At 50.0% G+C, this 21,619-nt stretch overlaps 6 protein-coding genes across 6 annotated transcripts; 3 read left to right on the forward strand and 3 right to left on the reverse strand.

Moving 5' to 3' along the window:
• Positions 1–803: 803 nt before the first annotated feature.
• On the forward strand, positions 804–2,908 carry EURHEDRAFT_453921 (putative G-patch domain protein; the record flags this gene model as incomplete). Its single annotated transcript, XM_040784165.1, has 6 exons — positions 804–901; positions 922–1,037; positions 1,100–1,302; positions 1,351–1,411; positions 1,458–1,804; positions 1,856–2,908. The coding sequence occupies 6 exons, from the start codon at positions 804–806 to the stop codon at positions 2,906–2,908; spliced, it is 1,878 nt and encodes a 625-aa protein (XP_040639776.1).
• Positions 2,909–3,116: 208 nt separating this feature from the next.
• On the reverse strand, positions 3,117–3,605 carry EURHEDRAFT_432470 (uncharacterized protein; the record flags this gene model as incomplete). The annotated part of the gene is made up of 2 exons (XM_040783417.1): positions 3,117–3,191; positions 3,237–3,605. Coding segments are annotated over 2 exons (444 nt in total), but the record flags the coding sequence as incomplete, so codon positions are not given.
• A 733-nt stretch (positions 3,606–4,338) lies between these two features.
• Positions 4,339–13,541, reverse strand: EURHEDRAFT_376621 (uncharacterized protein; the record flags this gene model as incomplete). The annotated part of the gene is made up of 3 exons (XM_040778875.1): positions 4,339–6,624; positions 12,479–13,098; positions 13,187–13,541. The coding sequence occupies 3 exons, from the start codon at positions 13,539–13,541 to the stop codon at positions 4,339–4,341; spliced, it is 3,261 nt and encodes a 1,086-aa protein (XP_040639778.1).
• An 860-nt stretch (positions 13,542–14,401) lies between these two features.
• On the forward strand, positions 14,402–15,107 carry EURHEDRAFT_522382 (uncharacterized protein; the record flags this gene model as incomplete). The annotated part of the gene is made up of 2 exons (XM_040786864.1): positions 14,402–14,505; positions 14,573–15,107. 2 exons carry the CDS (start codon positions 14,402–14,404, stop codon positions 15,105–15,107), a joined length of 639 nt encoding a protein of 212 aa, XP_040639779.1.
• A 2,665-nt stretch (positions 15,108–17,772) lies between these two features.
• EURHEDRAFT_401748 (uncharacterized protein) lies at positions 17,773–19,602 on the forward strand (the record flags this gene model as incomplete). Its single annotated transcript, XM_040780106.1, has 1 exon — positions 17,773–19,602. The coding sequence occupies one exon, from the start codon at positions 17,773–17,775 to the stop codon at positions 19,600–19,602; it is 1,830 nt and encodes a 609-aa protein (XP_040639780.1).
• Positions 19,603–20,637: 1,035 nt separating this feature from the next.
• On the reverse strand, positions 20,638–21,381 carry EURHEDRAFT_376623 (Yae1 family protein; the record flags this gene model as incomplete). Its single annotated transcript, XM_040778876.1, has 1 exon — positions 20,638–21,381. One exon carries the CDS (start codon positions 21,379–21,381, stop codon positions 20,638–20,640), a length of 744 nt encoding a protein of 247 aa, XP_040639781.1.
• Positions 21,382–21,619: the final 238 nt, after the last annotated feature.

A 21,619-nucleotide genomic window follows, 5' to 3' on the forward strand; every position in this document is an offset into this window, starting at 1 on the left:
TCCCTACTCTTACTATGTATAGAGTAGATTGCCATACTTTATATGCCATTGTATGCCAGCACCCATTTGTAACATTCTAGCAAGTACTCGGCTGCCGAGTACACTAGACGAGTGTCTCACTGTTTCACACCAGTCAGATTGTTTCACTAGAATTGAGGACTGAAGCCTGATACACCAAGTATGACGGCGTGAATGGTAGGCGGTACGGATTCTGCCACTCTGCCACTCTGCCACATGCGGTGATCCCCATCTTTCACGGCCATCGCCTTTTCAACTCTCCCACCTCTGTTTCCTTCACCGGTCAGTATAGACTACCATGTCTCATACATACGCCAACGATAACAGGTACCCCCCGGGTCCTACCCAACGACCTTATCCTCCCCGCGACAGCCGAGACGGCCGCATGTACGACGACCGTTCTCGATCTCGATCACGCTCGCCTGGCGGTATACGCTCCTCCCCGCACGGTACTACTGGATAGCTGCTTCAATAACCAAGGCACCACATTAATTAGCTTCAACTGAGTTGTTACTGATCTTTGTTCTTGAAACCAAGAAGACCGCCAGCGCTCCGCAGCAGACAGGCAACACGAATACTCCAGGGATCGCGACTCGAGAAACCGTCGAGACCGAGATGATTACCGTCGCCGACCATCATCGCGCTCACCTCCTCGACTTGGGAGACCGGCATACAGAGATCTCGATTCGCCCCGGTACTACAGTCGCAGCAGGAGCTATAGCCGCAGTCGCAGCCCTCGACGGAGCCGCGGACCGTATTATGGCCAGGAGAGCAGAGAAGTCATGATGGATGGATTACCGGTGGAGATGACGGAAGAAGACGTTGGACAACTCCTCCCCTCACTGCACCACGATATTCAGAGCTGCGCTATACTCCTCCCGTTGTTGATAGCAAGAAGCTGAGATGTGCATGTCACCGGGCGTCCGGTCGACGCGTTGAACAGATTTCGAATGAACTCAATGTATATTACCATGTCGAGGGTTTGGAAGAGGTTCGGGTGATTCGTGATCGACAAACGAGTAAGTGAACCGTTATCTTGAAAATCTTTTCTTTTTTTTTCTTTTTTAATAAAGTCTTCCAGAGGTATCACGAAAACTGGGATTCCTCAGGTTCCGTGATATTGATCATTCGCGCGCGTTCTTGGAGCCCAACTTCCCATCTATCTATTTCAATGGGCCAAACCCCAGTGGCGATGACCGCGGAACGAGAGTTCGCATCGCATATAGCAGAGAGAGAGAAGATCGGGCTCGCGCCAGAGCGGAGGGTGATTGGACATGTAGAATGGTGCGTCAGAGTTGCTGCCAAAAGAATATACGAAGCTAACTCGTTCAGTGTGCAATTGTCAACTACTCTAGTCGTCAGAAGTGCTTCCGTTGCCAAGCTCCTCGGCCTGGTATGTTGCACTGTCTTCTGTCCACGACATGACTAACAACGAGTAGAAGCTGGCCCGGCCGGTCCACCCGGTATAGCCGCCCCCAAGGTCGAGAATTACGGCGATAACGATGTCGCCCCGGATAACCAAGCCTCCCAGTTCCTCATTTTCAGAGGACTGGAGTCTTCTGTCACAGAAGAGCTTTTAGCCAAGGGAGTTGCCAAGTTGTATAAGCCAGCATCTGGCGGCTCGGATAACCCGTCCAAAACCGAGAAGAAGGGAAAGGTGGCTTCTACGACCGGAGACTCAAATCTGGGAGCCCGAGAGGGTTCTATCCGCCGTGTTTTGCTGGTGAGGGACCGTAAGACCAACGAAAGCTGGCGATACGGCTTTGCGGAATTCGCTACAGTTCAGGTATGTGTCTTTATCGTCCTTGACTTCCTGAGTACTAACCTCTCCCTTCAGGATGCACAAGCCGCCGTGACCCGTCTCAATTCTTTTGAGAAATTTACCATCTCTTCCAGGCCGGTCCTGGTCAGTTACATCCATGCCGGTGTATTCGTGCCGGTGATGAATATGACGGCAGCCACGGAACGATTCACTTTTAGCCCTCTGACGAACCCATCTTTGAAACTCATGTATTGGGATGAAGAAGGCTACGTCACAGAACTTACGGTGTCGCCTGCAGAATCAGACAACGCCCAGCGACAACCCAAAGGCGACGCAATGATTGCTCAAGAGCAAGCAAAAAGCAACAAAGATACGGAGAAAAGTAAAAAGAGAAAAGCAGACACCAATGCCAACGCTGGAATCAAAAAGATTGTGCCGTCGCATTTGCAATTCTGGAGTAATCGCCATGCAGAACTGCACGGCATTAAAAAGAAGAACCCTGAAGAAACAGCACCTGGAGAATCTGGCTCAGACGGTGGTTCTCCTTCTGGCGCAACTCTTCCATCCCAATCGTACGCAGACTTGACCCGCAACTGCTGCTACCTCTGCATGCGTCAATTCAAGAATACCGCAGAAGTCAACCGCCACGAACGCCTCAGCCAACTCCACCGCACAAACCTCCAATCTGAAGACCTAGTCTCTAAAGCAACAAACAAACTCGTCAAACATGGCATCGTCCCACCAACACCTGAATATCGCGACCGCGCCAGAGAACGTCGCAAGGCCTTCGGCAGCACCAAACCACCAACCACCGCCACAAAGACAAAACCCACCGCCCCTCCACCAAAAGAGAAAGAAGAAGAACCCCCCGTTCAACAACCATCCAAGGGCGCCTCACTGCTCAGTAAAATGGGCTGGTCGGCTGGTTCTGGTCTTGGTGCTCAGGGGACAGGCATGACGGCGCCGATTGCGACGGAGGTTTATGCGCAGGGTGTCGGATTGGGCGCGCAGGGGAGTAAGATTGGGGATGCTGTTGAGGAGGCGGGGAGGAATACGAGGAATCGGTATGACGAGTTTTTGGAGAAGACGAGGCAGACGGCGAGGGAGAGGTATGAGCGGTTGGAATAGGTTTACTTGGGATTCGGGATAGCGTAATGGATAACCGTCTTTCGCGTATCGTCATTCGTTACTATTGTACATTGTTATTATTTGCATGAGTGGCGTAGCATGTTTACTCGTACATTCATCCTCCATCGTCCATCTAGCACAAAAACAACCACAATCACCTGTCACTCTTCTCCCGCTCCGCCCGCGCTCTCTCCTCTAAAATCTCCCTCTTCTTCTCCTCATACCCCTTCAACCCCAACGTCTCAACAACCCACCTCTCAATCGCCTTCTCCGCCTCGGCATCCTCCTCTTTCCCACTATTCGCCTTACCACCCCAAACCCCATCAACCCCCTGCCCAGTCCCCTCCTCCACAATAAACCGTCTCGTAATCCTCCTTGCATCCTCAACATCATTAACCCCCAATTTCCACATCACACCTCCGGTACCCACCATCGCGAACGATACCACGTTAATCGTCGCTAGATTGAATGCTTCGAAGGCGTCAAGCGCGCCGTTGACAGGGGGGTGGTGGTAGGTGGAGGAGGTGTAGTAGGGGGGGATGGAGGTTAGGCGGCGGGAGCGTAAGGCGCGGCGAGTTAGGTATAATGAGAGGGTTAGGAAGGTTGTGCCTGCGAGGAGGAGTTTTAGGGGGCGTTGGGGGAATTGGGAGTCTTTTTGTGGTTGTTGGTTTTCGGGTTGGTTTTGGGGAGGGGTGGAGGGTTGTTGGTCATTTGGTTTGGCAAGTTCGTTGGATGGAGATGAGGATGAGGGCTTGGAAGCCCAGAGTGAGGAGAGCATTGTCTTGTTTTGCTTTGGTAGTGTAGTGGAGGTTTTGTTTGTTCCTGGTTTCTGGTCTGGATGTGGATGCGGATGAGATTCTGGTTTGCGGTTTGTTTGCGTTGCTCGCCCGTTGGACAGGTTGTGAAACCCAGCAATAGATGATTCAATACAAACTTCACAAGCGAAAAACCACAGTATTTTTCTCGATTTTATGATCTGAAAACACAATTGACAGAAGAAAAGAGAAGACGAGAGAAAAGGTGAGTGAAGTTCGTTCCGTCGGAGGTAGAGCTTATCTCCGGTAAATCACGTGCTATACTTTCTGCCTTAGACATACAGTCTGTTTGACAAAAAACCGGGGAGAACGGTCGATCTGGTTTAGAACATGGTGCAGACAATTCATTAGATCTATATGCAAGGACAAGGACCCATGCTATGTAACAAACAATTAATAACCAGGACCAGGTATACCATATAAACAGCCGGAAAATTGACAGAAAAGACAAAAGACAAGAAAGAAAATGCCGGTTATAAGCACGAGCATATCTATGCTCCCGACAATCCGCATATGTACGCCTGTCCAACACAATAAAAAAAAAAATATTAGATCTATCCAGCAAAAGCCAACAAATCACAACCCGAAATGTAAGCAAAACCTAAGCAGAGACAATTAGTGACTAGCCCGACTATTCCGACTATTCCGACTAGCACGACTAGGCGTCGTCCTCGGCTCGTCTTCTTCCATCACATCGCTAAGACGCGTGGGATGGCGATGACGGGGTGTAACCGAGTCCCAGCCCCAGCCTCCAGATGTCGGGGGGTAATTGTACACCGGCGCAGAGGTTGTAGGTGCGGAAGGAGAGGCAGAAGTGCTGGGGACGTAGCTGCCCTCCGGGCCGATGTCTTCTGGATCGAAGTCGTCGCTTTCTTCGGACATGGTTCCTGGGTAGACGATCGGACGGCCTTGAGGGTCACGGGGGTAGTGTGTGTATTCCTCGTCGCCGAGCTCGCTGCCCTCCACGCTCTGACCGTACTCGGGGTCGGAGGTTGCGCGGGTATGGCCTGGGACGGTTGCGTTTTCAGGACGGTAAAAATGGCCCGGGTACGAAGGTTGGGGCTGAGAAGCTGGGGTTGTTGACGCGGGATCGGTTTTGCGCACGGTTTCAGAGAAAGGGTCGCTTCCTGTTGGCGAGGTTGGTTGGTCATCGTAGTACTGGGCTTCGCCTGTGTCAGACGTTTTCATAGCTGCGTCACGCGCGTAGCGGTCCTCGTTTTCTTCCGTCGATGAGTAGTTGATGGGTTGTTGGCGACTGGGGATCATAGGGACAACTTGGACGCCACCGACGAGGGTTGGTTCGCCGTTGCGCAGGGAGGATGTTCGATCGCGTTCTTCTTGTTCACGACGGCCGAGCTCTTCCCAGGCGCGACGGGCTTCGTCTTTGGAGATTTGGAGCTCGCGGCGCATTTCCTTGACTAAGTCGTCGAATCGTCTCTTGTCGGATTCGGCTTTTTGATAGGAGGCGACTGCTTCTGCACGGGCCTGGCGCTCGGTTTGGATTTGGCGTTCTAGTTCGGCTTGGAGTTCTTTGGCGCGTTCTTGTTCGGCGCGGGTGTCGAAAAACCAGCGTTGAAATTTGCGCTCGGAGGAGGCTCGTAGGCGTTGCAGTTCTACCACCGCGTGGAAGAGGTTGGCGCCGGCGGCAGACAGGTCTGTGACTTGGCGGGCCATCTGTTGGCTCAAAGGATCGCGCTCCAAGGCTTCGTTGTTTTGCTCCAGCTTGCGGATCCAGTAACCGGTCAGCCCTTCCCAATGGGAGGACAATGTTTCCCAGCGTTCAAACGCGTGCGGGAAAGCCACACGGCGAGGTTCCTGGGAAGCATCTGCTGGCTTGGTAGCACCAGGCTGCTGCGGCTTTGGTTGCGAACCAGGAATCGGCTGAGCAGACGACGGAGGTGGTCCAGGCTGACTCCCAGTCCTACGGTGACCAGTCCCGGCCGAAGTAGTAGGTCGACGTTGCGACATTCGATCAACGCCAGCAGCGTAGGGTTGCTGTTGCGCAGGGGATTGCGGCTGCGGCTGCGGTTCCTGCTGCTGCTCTCGATCTCTTGCTTCTTGTTCTGCTTTGCGACGACCTTCTCGTTCCCGACGCTGTCTCATGATATCCGTAGGTGTTCGCACACCGCTGGATGGGTTCGTATTGGCCGGCACGGCGCGGGGTGCACCATTCTGTACCCGACCATGACTTGCAGCACCTGCACCACCTAGCGCGGTGGCCGCGGGGGCTACACCAACCAAGTCGGACATGGGTGAGTTCACTTCGTCCCAATCGGTAGTAAAGGGAAATGGTTTGCGAAAGGCTTCCTCGAGGGTCCACAGGACGGCAGATGCGGTAGTTGGCGAGACGTGCGTAGATCGGCGAGGCCAATCGGGGTCGTCCAATCGCTCGTAGGAGTCGTCGATAACGGAATAGTCGTCTTCGGACTGCGCTTCTGAGAGTGCTGGGCGCGGAGGCGGAGGCGGAGGCGCGTTTGCGTTTCTGCTTGTCGGAGCAAGAGGCGCGGGATAAACAGAGACGGGGATCGATTGCTCTATGTACTGATGGTGACCGGACGCATCGACAGACAGTGCTCTCCGGTGGGACAGACGCTGTTGTTGTAGCTGCTGCTGGAGCTGCAGCTGGTGAATGTCCGACGAGCGAGGAGACCTCCGTAACGTGCGGGAGCTGTCTGAGACGACACTCGACGAGCGACGGAGAAGCGGGTCTTGAGAAGCAAGAACAGTAGAAGCAGGACGCGAAGCAGCCTGCTGCTGGCGTTGTCGTGAATCAGTCGTGAAGGTCGTGGCAGGGTCGTAAACGTCGTAGGCCTCGTCAAACGCGCCGGAAAGGTCGGTGGAAGACACCGCTGGAGGTGAGGGAGAGACGGGGGAGTAAAAGGACGACAACGTGGAATTGGGCTAAGCAATGAATACTAGACCGCCACAAGTATTCCCAGCCTCTCTTAGAGCTCCTGATGTCAGGCTATTTTCCTAGTGAAACTGATAGACGCGATCTAGGCTGGGAGCAACGCGGGAAAAGACGAGGCAATCGACCGGAATGTGGGTATTTCTGAGCCTCTCAGACGATTCAGAGAGCGTAGAAACACAAAAAGAATGAAAAGAAAAAAGAGAAGAGAGAGAATTGGCGTGGCTGGTCGAATCAAAACACAGACATTTGTAGCAGGAAAAAAATATTGTGATGGCTGGGAGTGCACTGTCACCACCTCCGGGGCATGGTTCAATTCGGTTCAATGGAGCCGGAGATCCGTCAGCTTCACTTTGTCGGACTAGAGCGACAGTCTCTGGTGTTATATTATATCAATTGCAGTTATATCCATTCAATTTCAATGTTGTGGTGAAGCGCAAGGGAGAACAAGAGGTGAGGCGAGGGAAAAACGTGACCGCGGCGGTGGATGCGACAACTCAGCATTACTCGTTTTCTTGAGAGTATTCTTGTTGAATTGTCCCTCAAGGGGTTCATCCTTTTTTTGTCAAGTTCACAGTACCACGGGTCTCGCCCAGTAGTTTAGCTAGAGAACCGTGGACGAACTACAGAGCTAGCACTAAGATTTATCCACCATTCCCGAGACCTGTATACTAATTGCGTAGACCCTAGAGATTTAGCACAGATTAACACCAACGCAAGGAATACCACATGGCCCCTTAGTGTATGAGACTGATACAATAAACTCATACCGGCAGTGAATGCTGCATATATTTACAATTGGCTCTCAGTTGCTTCATCCATTCACAGCCGTGGCCAGCAATGTCCGAGCTCTTATGCCCTTTCAACATACTTCTGTTCTTCATCATTGTGTGCGTGACTTACTCTTGCCATGTACCTGACACACTACTCCGTCCTTTTGTTGTGAAAGCTCTCCAGTATCGTCCCCGATCTACGCGCTAAGATGGGCGCATTGAATTCGGTGCCTCGTCTGTTTAGCGGAGATATCGACATACCTCACGATCAAGAAGACGGGCTTTCGGATAGCCTCCAACCTCTAACAGGCAAGATTACACATGCAAAACCAAACCATTTTGATGGGCCGATCCGGCGCGAGATAGATTCTCCCGTTGTCAGTGCTGGTACAAAACAGGTCCTACATCCTACCCTGTCTAGCGCTATACGATGACGACAGACTTCAATGGCTTTTACAGAAGTGACTGGACAAACGCACGGGGCATTTTCGTGTGACTGCCAAGAGAGAATCGAGGCATACACACACATGCGACATGTCACAACTATGCCTCTTCGAAGAACCGTTATGCTGGGAAATTTCGACCATAGAGACTCAAGGGTCCGGCTAAAGAAAACCGCGGGAAACATGACAGCCAAATATAAGCCAAGGCAATGACAGGAATCAGCTATACTACCGTCTCCGATATTTCCTCAAACAAGGCCTCTCAGACGTGGCATCTACCTGCATACATCGAATCACGAGAGCAAAAGTCACTATACAGACGCCTGAATCTGTACTTCTTAGAGAACGCGGATTATGATGGCTCCGGCTTTGCCGATTCTCTATATAGGCTATATGAAAGCAAGCATGGCCATACAGCAGTCGACCTATACCATATGGTACCGGGTTCATGACAGATCCTGACAATCCTCCCATCCACATTAGCTTCCCTTTCTGGGAAGACAATGTCCCAACAAAGTTGCATAATTTACGATTGGAGAAGCACAGAATGTCAAAGCTTGTCTTCACAAAGAGCGACTGCTAAGCAAGAATCAAGACATACAGGGTCGAATATACGATGGCTGGCTTGCTAGTACTAGCTAGCAAGCCTTATCCAATGACATTCGGGTCAGAACCTACCGACTTTTACATCATCCGCCTATGAGCACCCTTAATATCAATGTCTGTTGAAGACAACTGCCCAGACTCATTTTGCGATATGAAAGAGCACCAATCTACCAGTCTTATGCAGCCTTGCTTGATTCCCTCAAGGTACAGGGTAGCAAAATTACAGTGCCAGAACGCTTTAGTGGGCTGTTCTTCCGAAAGGTCCTGCAAATCATCGTCGTTCAATGACCGAAATTCATCCTGCATTTAGATTGAAATGTGGTAGTCATCAGGTCGTCTTGAGACTTCTATTTAGTACCGCGTTCATTTAAAGTTGCCTTCGAACCCTCCTGGTGTCACGGGCTCGGACCAGTAGATGCTAATGAAATGATATTCCTATCTAAATCAGTGTAGCCATTGACTAGAACATCGAATCTGGAAAAGAGAAGAAAATAAGGAGCAAGTCTATTTACGCGAAGAAGTCCCATATGGTTGTGTGTGGTCTTGCTAAGCAGCTTGTTTGTCTTGATTGCTTCCATGGTATTGTTTGCCGTGTTGATGTTTGCTGATGAAGGCGCTGGGCTGAGCCATTACACCTGGGGCTAATGACAACGCTTTTTATGGAGGACACAGTGTCACGGAATCAGAACACAGCAAAACAGAGGAAAGATACCAAGAATACTATCAGACTCTAAAAACCCAAGATTCGTTTATTCAGACCGCAGCGCCCTTTTAGCGGTCCTAGCAATAGGCTCGAGGAATAATCGAATGCAAACTTGGGAGACCGGTTAGGAGAGTATGATTACCGTACCGCAGCATACCCCAGGAACCTAGTTCATTACAGAAACCTATCGTCATGAAAAACCTATTCCATCATAAGAGTGTAGACTACACAAGTGGGCCTTTCGGAATGGTAATTGAAACCTGGCGACCGAAAGAGATGTTTATGCCATTCAGAATACAACAATGAGGTGACGAGGTCTTCAAGGAAAGCCATATTTATACTCTCCTTAGAGACTCTTTTGCTTTTGCAGAGTAGTAGGCATGGTACGATAGAGCCCTTGGAGCACCGTAGGTAGCATACATTCATAGCTGCCAACATATGGCCAACGACTCCGGTACAGCCACCAAAACTTAGGTTTTCCGGTCAAAGGCATGCTCAATAACTAATTAATTAGAGCTAGCATCAGCTATGCCATATATTACAAGACATCAAAAATGGAATTTGAGGAGATTCACATGAACATATGCAAATTTATGCGGAAATTCACCAGCCTAGAAACTAGTAGCCGCGGCACCATACTACAATAACAGTCCACATACGAGTTCCTGTCGTTCCAATATCGGAATGCTATAGTTCTCCGGCAATGTGAAGGATAAGGCCTGCTTTACTTGCTGTGTTGCTCGACGCTCAGTAATTAGCTCTGACACAATCTCCACGGAGCCATAAAATACTTATGCCATCTGTTCACCAAAGCCTCAACTGTCATTCGACTCCGGTGCAGCTGCGCCAGACTGATGAACAATTGCCCTAATGTCGTTTCTGTTCAACAAGCTTGAACGAACCAGATGAGTTTGAAGGGCTGGGCAATTTCTGGTACTCCCAAATTTATTCAGACGGTCTAACACGGATAGGAAACACGTTCTTCTGTTTCGTACAAGAAACATACCACATAATTGGCTTCAAAGCTTTAAGCATAGGGAAATACACCGACGTAACCCAAATTTCATAGAGAACCTTGACACCTGCGCTGGTAGCAAAGAGTTTGATCGTTTCCAAAAAGTAAGATTCAAACGGCTGTGGCCAATCAAGGTAGTTTCGTTATGTGACGAAATGATCAAAAGGTGGCTAGATTGGAACAGTCGGCGAGCTATTCAAACCTGAGCCAAGAAAAATATTTCTCTGCCAGCAGGTAATAAACTCACTCTACGCTATCTATTCTTTGCGCGCTGTATTTCGTAGGCTGGAAAAGGGCCGTAGCCCTATACAAGCAACATACTAAAAGGCGTATCCATCAGAGAACGCTATGATACGAGGTACGTTCTCCGCGAAGGCTAACACACATTTAGAAGCATTCCATGTAGCCTGCCACAATTGTACCTCGGCGACTTGAATCTGGAAAGTGAAAACAATGCCTATCAGCACGACTAATTCTGGCTGGAGCGTTGTGATCAAATACTGGCAAGAGAAGGAGATGCTTTCCAGTGGTAGGAAGCGCACAAGACTATCAGAAGTCTCGCTAGATTGTTCTACTTGCAAAATACTGGTGCCGGTGTCATTTGTGCAAATCTGTACAAATCTGTACAAATCTGTGTGGGCTACAATAGTGGTGGCAAGAGTGCAGCTGACTGTAGCCCATGATGTGAGATCATGAAGAACCAATCGAAAAGATCACACTGGGCCTCTGAGAGAGCCTAAACAGTAGGACAACCATATAATTCGGTGATATCTCTAGAGAGAATGAAGAGAGTTTCAATGAACGCATACCCATTTTTCGTCCTCGCGCTGTGATCCGATCCCAGACATCAAAAATTGTGGCGCGAGAGCTCCAAACCAGACCTCTGCTTTCAACTTACAGGGATCTTGGAGAGCTTGTGGGGTACATGGAAAGCGGCGTAAAAATTCTCAGAAAGTTATTGACCACAGGTTATGGGTTTTTGCTCCTGTCAGTCTACCGCTCACGCATCCTCGGTGGCTTTCTAGAAGAACCATCAGATGACGGGGTCATCATATTCATCGATTCGCATTTCGTTTAATATTTCTGAGAGCATGACATTTTCCATCAAACAACGACGCGAGGATCTACCAGCATGGTTCTAGTAGATATGCCTCTTGATCCTGTGGCAGTTACATTCATTGTATCCGTTCCCACGGATGTCTGTGATGTCTATTGCAAATCCCCTATCCAATTCTTACCAAGCTACCATCACTGGCCTGAAGATATCCTGGGGGAAGACACAAAGGCCAGAGAGACCGGGGATAACTTGGCAATAGATACATGTGAATTGACAGTAACAGATGAATGCTCCAGAACACGATGTCACGGTCACCACTAGAATAGCGTCCTTGACCCCTCACTGATGCCGAATTTGGGCATTGGTTTGATAAATTATGGCTCAAAATAACACAGACAGTCAATGAAGATGCCTGTGGCGATTCCAGAAGCTCTACGGATGGCTGCGTGTGCGCCAATACCGCTACCAGGCCCCCATTTGAGTCACTTATCTTGGCATCTTCGAAGGCCTATGGAAGCTGCCAGGAAAACCATCAAGTTCCCGTACAGTTTTCATAGGACTGGCAATCGGGGCAACATAATGTGTTTCTTTTCTTGGATACTGCAAATAGTGTCATGAGTCCATCCGATGCGTACAATGACGAAGAAACTGGATCATCGGATTCCTTTCACCAGATACAAACCACAAGGGGTCTTATGCGGGTGCTGGCTGGTCCCAACGCATATCAACCGTTTGCCGTTTGCCTACTTTTGCGCAACGCCCGAACGAACACACCGCTACAATCGAACAAACTGCAAGGTTATCGAATGCATAAGTAGCAACCATATGCCAAGAAGCATAGCGCTGTTGGTAACGACACCAACATGGCAGTTCGTATCGCATGTTAAGTCGGTGTATGTGCTTGCATGAGATTATCTTTGCCAGTTGAGTTCTTTATGTAGGTTCCCGAGGTTCTATGCGGAGATTATGTGCGTGTGTTGGCTTTGCATGAGGACCTTATGGGGTTGTTCTACGAGCGGGGTAGTATAAAAAGATAGGAACAAAAGGATCGGAAGATTATATGGATTGGCCGAGATACTATACTAGGTATTAACCATGTTAAACTAAGATAGACAACTAACTATTGGGGGTATAATAGAAGCATCGCAAACAACAAACAGGCTATACTAAGCAAATGCAAGCAAAACACAATTAGAATAACTTTTCTTGACCACGCTTTTACTTTCCTCACTTCGCTCGCTTCATTTCACCACCTCCTTCCCCTTCTCCTCTTCCTCCTCCACAGGCGGCGGACACTCAGGCCACAAACACCACGCCACCGTAATTGCCCCCTTTAACGCCATGGCAAGCCACAACCCAGCAGCCAGCCCATGGTGCCTTGCCATCCCACCGCCAGTCATAGCCCCAAGGAACAGCGCAAGCACGAAGCCCATCTTCCGATTCCTCTTCGGGTTCTCCCTCCACCCATGAAATAGCTTCTTATCAAGAAAAATATCGCACATAACCGCCGACAATGCAACAGTAATGATCTCGGGAAACCCTAAGAACTTCGACGCCAGAATCTGCCCAGCAGCTTGGAAGGCTAGTAGTGCGATGGCGACGTCTTGTAGCCAGCGAGTAGGGTCACCGGATGGTGTTTCGCCTATGGCGTCTGTGTGGGCGAGGATGGCGGCGGCCATGATGAGGATTGTTTGGAGGGCAAAGGATGAGATCATTGTTATGCGGCGCACGGGACCGAGCATCCAGGAGCCGGCGACGAAGCAGAAGGTACCAAGGAGGAAGGCACCAACGGCAATTAGGGCTTTGACCCAGAGTTTGTCTTGGTGGTGTAGGTTGCCGCAGACGCCGAGGGCGAGGTTAATTATGTTTCCTGTGGGGTGTCAGATAGTGTATACTTATGTAGAAAAAGGAAAGAAGGTGGGATATCTTGGATGGGATGTCATAGACGGGATGCATACCTGTTTGCATGCTGGAGAAACTGCTCCAGAATGTAAATGAAAGACCATCAATGAGACCACTCACAAAGCCACACGATATAAGAATAGCCTCCGTCCAGTTTCGATCAATATCGGAAAGAAAATATTTCCCGAGCTTTGATCTTTTAGACGGAGCAGGGCTTTCGGCTTCGTCGTTCAAGGTGTCTGCAATAGATACATTGGTGCTCCCAGCCAAAGGGTTGGAGTAAGGAGAACGGGCCTGCTTTTCCAGGTCATCGGATCTGGAATAGATCCCCCCGCTTCCCGAGGGCTCATTCAGGTCGTCCCTGTTTGGGGAACCGTCAACGAAAGTCAAATTCCGTGGAGCCTCGAACATCTTGATTCTTTGGCTCCTGTAAAGCTTGGTTGTGGGAAACAACCAAAGGGGATGGTCTTACCATATATAGGGTTAGGCAACGCCACCACACAGACTATAGGGGTATGTAGAAAAAAAAAAAAGAGAGATAAAAAAAAAAAAGTCGTCAGTGCTTTCTTGGCCGAGCGATGCCAATGCTATTGCTTCTTCGAAGCCCGTGCTCGGTCTGAAACAGGATCGCTTGTTATCGAGCAGGAATAGACCTGTCTGGCCATGCAAAGTGAGCTCGACAGCGAATGACGAATCCCAGTGGCACCGTCTGAAGGTCATAGATAAGCATTCTGGGCAAGCCAAGACCAATAGGTGGGATCTTCTATCATTGGTACTAGTGACAAGACACATGCCGAGAGTCAATATGTAAATGGAATGTATATACTCGTCAATTGCAATCTACCATTGCAGTACGCGTCCACGTCGAAATGACGGTCGTTTGCTTGCCCCTGTGTAACATGCTAGACGACATCCTTCAAGCAGATGGCCATTGCGTGTAGCAGGATCCGGACATTTGCATAGTTCAACCGGGATAACAATCGCTTGAGCGCAAAGACCAGGGGATGGTGTTTTCTGAACCCCACGCGCGTCAGCCATCTCCGTTATCCTCCGTCTCCTGGTAGTAGAATGGCAATATTATCGGGTTTGCCGTTCGGCAGGGACCGGTGCCGATTCCACTCGGGATTGGGCATGCATCGGGATCCCCCCCTATTTGATAGAAAAAGGGCCAAGAAGTCGGGTAGAAGATCATCTTGGCAATTGGATCCTTCCGAGTCAATGTCAGTACTGGCAATCATTACCGGTATCCTTTGTAATGTTAATTTAAAAGCATGGCTTATAGCTGTCAGAAATACTCCGAAATGCGCGGAAATGGTTTGGGAGAAGCGTACTCCGTATCGGGTTATGTGGTAACAAATGAAAATCTCACAATACAGTGTGTATCCGAACTGAACAAAGCTCAACTCTGTCGCAGGTTTTCGTCAACTTTCGTCAAAACACAGCCACCGTCGATCAAGTGAAAGCAGTCTCCATCCCCCGTTGCCAAGCTGCTCCATCGACTCCATCAACAGGGAATTGGCTGTCTTGGCAATGTTTCTAGACGGACTATGTCTTCTTGGCCGGAAGCATGCAAGAAATGCAAGTGGGTTGGGCTTATGGTATAGGAGAACACCTGATAAGCTGGTTTTGACCGCTCCCCTGAGACCGCAGGCATCAACTTTGGTCGCGGCTATCTCGCTGATTCTGCCTACTTGTACATACCAGCAAGGAATCCCCGGCGTTGTTTTTCTTCGCCAGCATTTATCGGGCGCATATTGCAGTCGCCCCCGCGGCGGTGATGGGGCCGGCCAATTGTCGCTCATAAGGGTCTTCCGAGTCGGCTCGGCCATGGGAGTCCATTCGTGGGCCAAGCAAATGAGCGTCCATAATCTAGGCTCGTGCCGACCCGAATCTGCGTGGGATATTTCTTCTGATGCGTCGAGTTTCCAATCAACTCTTGAGTATATATTGATGGACGTCATTGACGATAGGCAGTAACCGCCGAGGATCGCGCCAAGTCGATATTGAGGGTCGACGAAGACGTGAGGGAAGAACCAGCGAGTAAAGACTGCATACCTCACCGGATCAACTGGAAACTGCCTGAATGCTGAGGGGTCAACGGTCTAGACGTACGAGTTGCTGCAGTTAATCTAGAGCAAAGCTCGACGTCGGGTGAAATCGGTTTCTTCACATTGCCCAGCATTGGAACCTCTACCATGAGCCAGCAGGTGCAGTCTGAGCCCTTGGCATTCCGGTTAACTATCAGTTCTATTCGGAGGATCATAGGCAGATAGGCAGCAATTGTGTGGATTGAAGCAGTATACGGCGGGAAAATAGGAACCAGGGAAATGCGTGAATTGACGCTTGCTATGAGGAAGAGGAGCTTGCAGATAATCGCGTTATCTTGGTGCATACATAGTTGAGTAGGCATCACTTGGTATATCGAACTCGGAATATATATCCGCACCTGTAGAGTAACACGGGAACCAAAGTACACTACTGCACCTACTATACACTGGCTTCTCCATTGTTATCCTATTATTTCTGAGACATTGTCCATGTATTGTTACACAGCCGTTCATGGACACTAGCAGTCTGTCGAGACAATCCCGTGGTCCTAGTGTTCCTACTCGGGACTTATCTCCTTCCCACCTCTCATGTTGCTTAACCGCCACAAACCGATCGACTACAAAGTATCAAGCAAGGACAGATCGAGCCAGATCAAAATGAAAGACACTACTCCCATTGCTCCGGTTTCATCGCCATTGACAATGCCTTGCAGCTGTCTCAGAAATATGCCACCAACCTTCCGCTGGTAAGGAAGTTCCCGATAAACCCAAAATGACATCCAAGTGGCGTTTCCGGAGACAATACTAATTCATTCTGGCAAGCTTGGAGTTTAGGGATGGCCGAACTCATCGTACTTCACGTTACTATCATCCAGCCACGCTGGGACGGATCGCAGCAGCTGTATCATAACCACGGAGGTGGTGTTGACAGACTTGATTACAGGTTATAGAAATATTGTATAGAATATATAACATACAAGTACTTCACTGTTTGAAGACCGATGGCCAGTGCTCCGACCGGAAAACTGCCAAACATCCGCTGCACGACAGGATGCACGGCAGAAACAGCAGAGGCAAAAAAAAAAAAAATAAAATAAAATAAAAAATATCAAGCTGAAGAGTCATGACATGCAGCTGCGGGACTGGAACGGTTCTCTGCATATAAGAATCAGACAGCCAGAGCTGCTTCCCCGAGCGTCGGATGCAGACCAGCTTGTCCCGCGCATCTCCAATATGAGCTATCCAAGCTTTAATGAGCCTTATTCGGGTTGCTTCTTGGTTTCTCTAGACATGTGCATTATGAACGGCCGTGGACTCATCGCAGCATTGACTGGCTAGTGACCGTGCTGACCGGAGTATGCTGAGATATATCTTCTCCATACTCTGACATATCGCCCGAGGATAATCTACATCACATGGAAAAGCAATGATGTCGTTTCAATGACTTACCACTATAATGTTCCAGCACCAGCAAGGAGCGAAGACAACCTTGCAATATTTCGGACTCGAGGGCTTCTATTCAAACAGAGTGCTTATTTCGTATAGATACTCGCTTGCATGTCGCATACGGAATGATCGCTGGAATGCGGGTCGTCTCTCCACAGCAACGACGTTCTTCCTCTCCATAAACAAGCGTCCGAGACGATTCCCATGAACCAGGAATTATCGATGCAACTCTGAGACTGCCGAAAAGACGTACTTTGGCATACATACACACGTATGCAAAAACATACTTTCTCTAGATCAACAGATCGACTTTCCATAAAACCACTCCCAACGTCCGCCGGCGATCCGGATTCTCCTCCGCGATGTCCTAGCGCCCGAACACATGTTGATATCTCACATCTGCATCAACAAGGGCCCTGTGCATCGGAAAGACTTTAACCAGGTTGTTGGGATCCCAATCGGTCTTGCGACAGCCTTAGTCTATGTATTCATCGCATTTGGTTAGCATCGTGTGTGTTGGCCCGAAGTATATTTTGGACTTGTCATGTTATATACCAAAATACGAATGGCGTTGTATGCGCACAATAGGATTTTGTTACTACTTCGTATACAAGTACAACAACACAAGAGTCTCTCCACAATAATTGCTGGCGGATCGAATCTCCGACGTCGTGGTGCTTCCTCTCCAGCCTCCCTTGCTCCGGAAGAATCGCCCGCTAACCTTGCACCCCCATCATCCCTTTCCCTGCCCAAGGAGGAAGATCATGTAAGGCCGATGGGCCATTGCCGTCTGTGCACGATGCAAATGTTTTTTGTTTATATCAACGGAAATGCATCGGCATGCGCCTCCAGACTATGTACTAGCCACCACAAGGGTGCCAGCAGTCTGGGCCGAGCCCTCTTTCCCAGGAAGACTTTTTTGGGCGAGGGATTGTATAAACATCCCTCTTCATCCTGTTTTCTCTTTGCATTTTCTGATCTCTCCATTCCCCTCATTCTACCATAGTCGTTCATTCCAGTTGTATTGCTCTTGTCTCTCATTCAGATAACTCGATCAATCTCATCTACTTCCAATTGCTTCTCCTTCTGATGTACCTTGAATCAGTCGAAATACCAGCGTCATCGTGAACTAAATCGAATATTAGCCGATGGCGGCCATTCAAGCACACTCTTTACCTAGCCATTTCGGCGCTTTACGAAGCGACAACAAATCCCAATTGACCACCTGCACACCATACTCATCACCCGTGAAGCAACGGGGGTCATCTTGCTACCTTCCTCAGAGAGGTACCCGGGTACTGGAAGAGTCTAATACAGACCCTTTCTACCTGGAGCAGACTCTGAGGGACTCGTGTAAACCAGGTCAACGCGATGTCCGCTGCTGTGAGACAACAGACCATCAGTATTTCACATTATCATCAGTAAACAAACGCAAAGAATATCCTTACCCTAACCCGGTCCGTCGCGAACCCGCGGGACCTCGGTCGAACATTTACGACAACGCCAAAGGAAACCGAAGCACACTATCAGTGGTCGAGCTCGAGCACAGGATAGGGCTTCAGCAGATTGCAGCACAACGCGGCTTGGAAAAACAGCACGTTCACTGCAAACAAGACTCCTTCAGCTCCAGCACCAGCGAGGTGACTCCTGACCTCACCCCAAGCAGCTCGTTCTCATCCAATTATTCTCTGGTGAGAGACCAACATCTCTCGTTTGAACCACAGCGGATTACATCTGAGTCCGGCAGTCATCTGTACCTGACGCCGTGCACGCCTCCGCCAATTCGACCTCCACCACCAACAACCCTACCTTCTCTGCCTTCTACCCCCAGACCACACCAAACCCCAACCAGCAAAAGCAAAGGCACCGCCCGTCCCGTAAACGACTCCACTGAAACACTCACCATGCAAAACGAAGATCCCCAATTGCGGTACAACCGCCTCGGAAAACCCCTTCCCACACTCCCCAACATCGCGCGCAACGGACCAAAGAGCAAAACCGCCCAAAACGGCACCCAACGATCCCAAATCGAACCCTCCATGATCTCTCCTCCCAGCCTCATTAACCCAGTCACCATGGAACCGCACTCAACACACTTCGACCAAGCTTTCTTCATCCCTGCCAATGACTGTCCCAGTCCCGTTCCCAGTCCGGGCCGCAACTCTACATCGTCACGCCTCGCGCGGGAAGTCACCAATACTCCCCCCAGCCGTGAGAAAGAAAGGCCATGGACGGCAAGACCGGAAGCGTACTGCGAACAATCAGTCTGGGAATCAGACTCTGACTCCGAGTCAATAGGGCCCAAGTCCCTGTCCAAGAAGCCCATCGACACCCTCCGCAAAGTACGCAGCCGCGTACACCTGCGTGTGGCCAGATCTGCTCCCCGGCTCAACGGTGCACCCCCGTTACCTCCACCGGTCCCTTCTCCTCCAACTGACGGCGCACCATTGGAGAAGTTCCCCTCGATGCCAGACCACCCTATCCAACAACCACCGCATCCACCACCACCCCCCCTCCCACCAGGGTCATCGAAAAAGCCATCTCTCCAAACCCGTTCCAGTAAAGACATCCCCCGGCCCAACACGCAAACCCTCCGCCTCGTCGCTCCCTCAACAACTTCTCTCGTCCTCCCCGAATCCCGCAAAGACAAAGATAAAGAAAAGGGAAGTCTACCAGCAACACCCACAACCACAACCACAAAGACATCAGAGCATGACATGGACTACGCAGCAGCGGCGGCTTTCCAGGCACAGTCCCGCCGCCGTCAGCGCTCGAGGTCGCCTACATCGCCTGCGGCAACGGGCTACGCGGATAAAGAGAAACTACGCACGTTGTGTCGCGAGGAGAGGACGGAGCACACGTTGAATAGTAGTCTGACGTTGGGGAGAAGGCCATTGTATAGAAGGTTCTGGGAGAGTTTGAGGATTTTGAGTTGTCATAATGATATGGCGCCGCAGCCGACGAGGAAGTCGTTTTGACCTTACTATCTTTATATCTATCATTTCTTTTGTTTTGTCACTCTTTACTACCTGCATTGGGATCGCATTAGGATGGAGGCGTTTAGCAACTGTTTGATACCGAGTCCTTCGTTTGATTGTTTTACGCTTGCATGGCCGGCCTCATGAAATACGTTTATATGTTTTCCGCTGTTCTGTTCTGCTTGACGACATCCACTCGCTAATGACCTAATGAGGCCTTCGTCACTCGCTCATCTCTATCCTTTTGTTTTCGTTCCTGCATTTGGCTTGATGCTATACGATGCACATGTCTCTCGTTTATGTTGTTGATTATACTCTGTGCTCAAGTTGTCTCTTCCCGTCCGTTTTGAATTCCTTTGTCTCGTCTCGACTTTTATATGAAAAAGCAAAGAGTATACGGTACGGATGTACCAGGGTTGGTTAATGTCTAGTCTGGGTGAGGATTGCAATATTTGAGATAGGAATGGATATATTCTACAACCATGATTCGCTGTCATCGGGTAAATGATTCATCCTTGGTATAATTGTTAAGCGCTTATCCACGTGTTACCATACTCGTACTCAGTACTCGGTATAGAGTAACGATTTTCAGTCCAATTCCCAACCTCAACCTGACACGGCACCGATACCTGCGACATGCAATGCACCCGATTGCAGCTGTGAGCCGCGCCATGTAGTGATCGATCAATAGCGCATCTGCATGTCTAGCCGTGATGAAATCGGGTACGGGGGATCTTCCGCTGTATGTAATCTTCCTTCCTTGCAGTGGTCCCAGTGCTAGGGGTACGCAGATGTACAACCATTCCGGAACATGACTGGCAGGATGTAATGGGATGTGATGCAGTGTATGACATGCATACCCTGGCTTGATTAGGCACCGGGTCCTGGACCTGTGGAGGATCTTCCTGTGCTGGTCTTTGTTTCGGCCCTGGATCCGGGGAAGGTGATAACCGCAGGGGAGCGGAGGGGAGGGGAAGACGATGTTCCAGTATTTCATGAACGGGGAATGAATGACAGAAACCCAGAACAAAGAGATCAACTCTGTTCACCCTCATCATCGGGTGTCGCCGTCGCCGTCGCCGCCGTCGCCTCCTCCTTTTTCATCTCCAAAGCTTCCATGTTCCTCTCCCACTCCGCCACCTTAACTTTCCCCTCCCATGACGAAACAACCCGGTCGCCCTTCCTTCCCAGCTGTATCTCGGCTTTTTCCTGATCCTTGTCACCCGTATCCTCCAACCCATTGAAAACAGCCTGCACTTCCAACTCCTTCAGAGTGCGCTGGTAGATCTTCAATAGCTTTTCTCGTTGTTCGCGACGTAGGATCTCAACCTCTAATTCTACTTTTCCTTGTCCTTGTACCTGTCCCTGTGCGCGGTCCGTAGATCTACCCCCACGAGTAGTAGACGGAAGTTTCTTCACAGCCCCACCACCGACTTTACTTTCATACCCACGCAACACACCCTCTAATATCCCGAGGACAGTTCCCGCGCGCATACCTAATTGTGCACCCACGGGAAAACCCGCGTCAAACCCATCCTGCACATGTTCGCCTTTCGACAGTGAGATCCCATCACGATACCCCGTTGTCACATGCTGGCGGCGGAGCGACGGGAGGTCGGAGGGTTCTGCGGCTGCGGCCGGTGCTGTTGCTTCTGCGTCTGGGTCGTTGTCGCGTTCGATCGAGGAAGAGGGTGGTGGCGAAGAACCGAAGATATCATCGAGTATGTCGGCGGCGGGTGGTGGCTGGGCCGTGGCAGGATCGGAATGGGCTGAGGTCATTGTGGTGGTGGGGGAGAGGGGGGCGGAAGGGGTTGAGCTGGTTGATTCCATGGGTTTGGGTGGTTTGTAGGGTATATAAGGTTGTGTTGGTATGGTTAGGAAATCGTATGTAGTGTCTGAAAAATTAAAGATCGGAGCGGAGGTGTGGAGCGCCGGGGATGTCTGTCCGAAAATGGTAATATTGATTTTTCTCTCCAATGTTTTTGCGATTCCTTTTAATTGACATGTTAATTGTTTT

This window comes from Aspergillus ruber (genome assembly GCF_000600275.1).
Source record: "Aspergillus ruber CBS 135680 unplaced genomic scaffold scaffold00009, whole genome shotgun sequence".
NCBI classification, from domain to species: domain Eukaryota; kingdom Fungi; phylum Ascomycota; class Eurotiomycetes; order Eurotiales; family Aspergillaceae; genus Aspergillus; species Aspergillus ruber.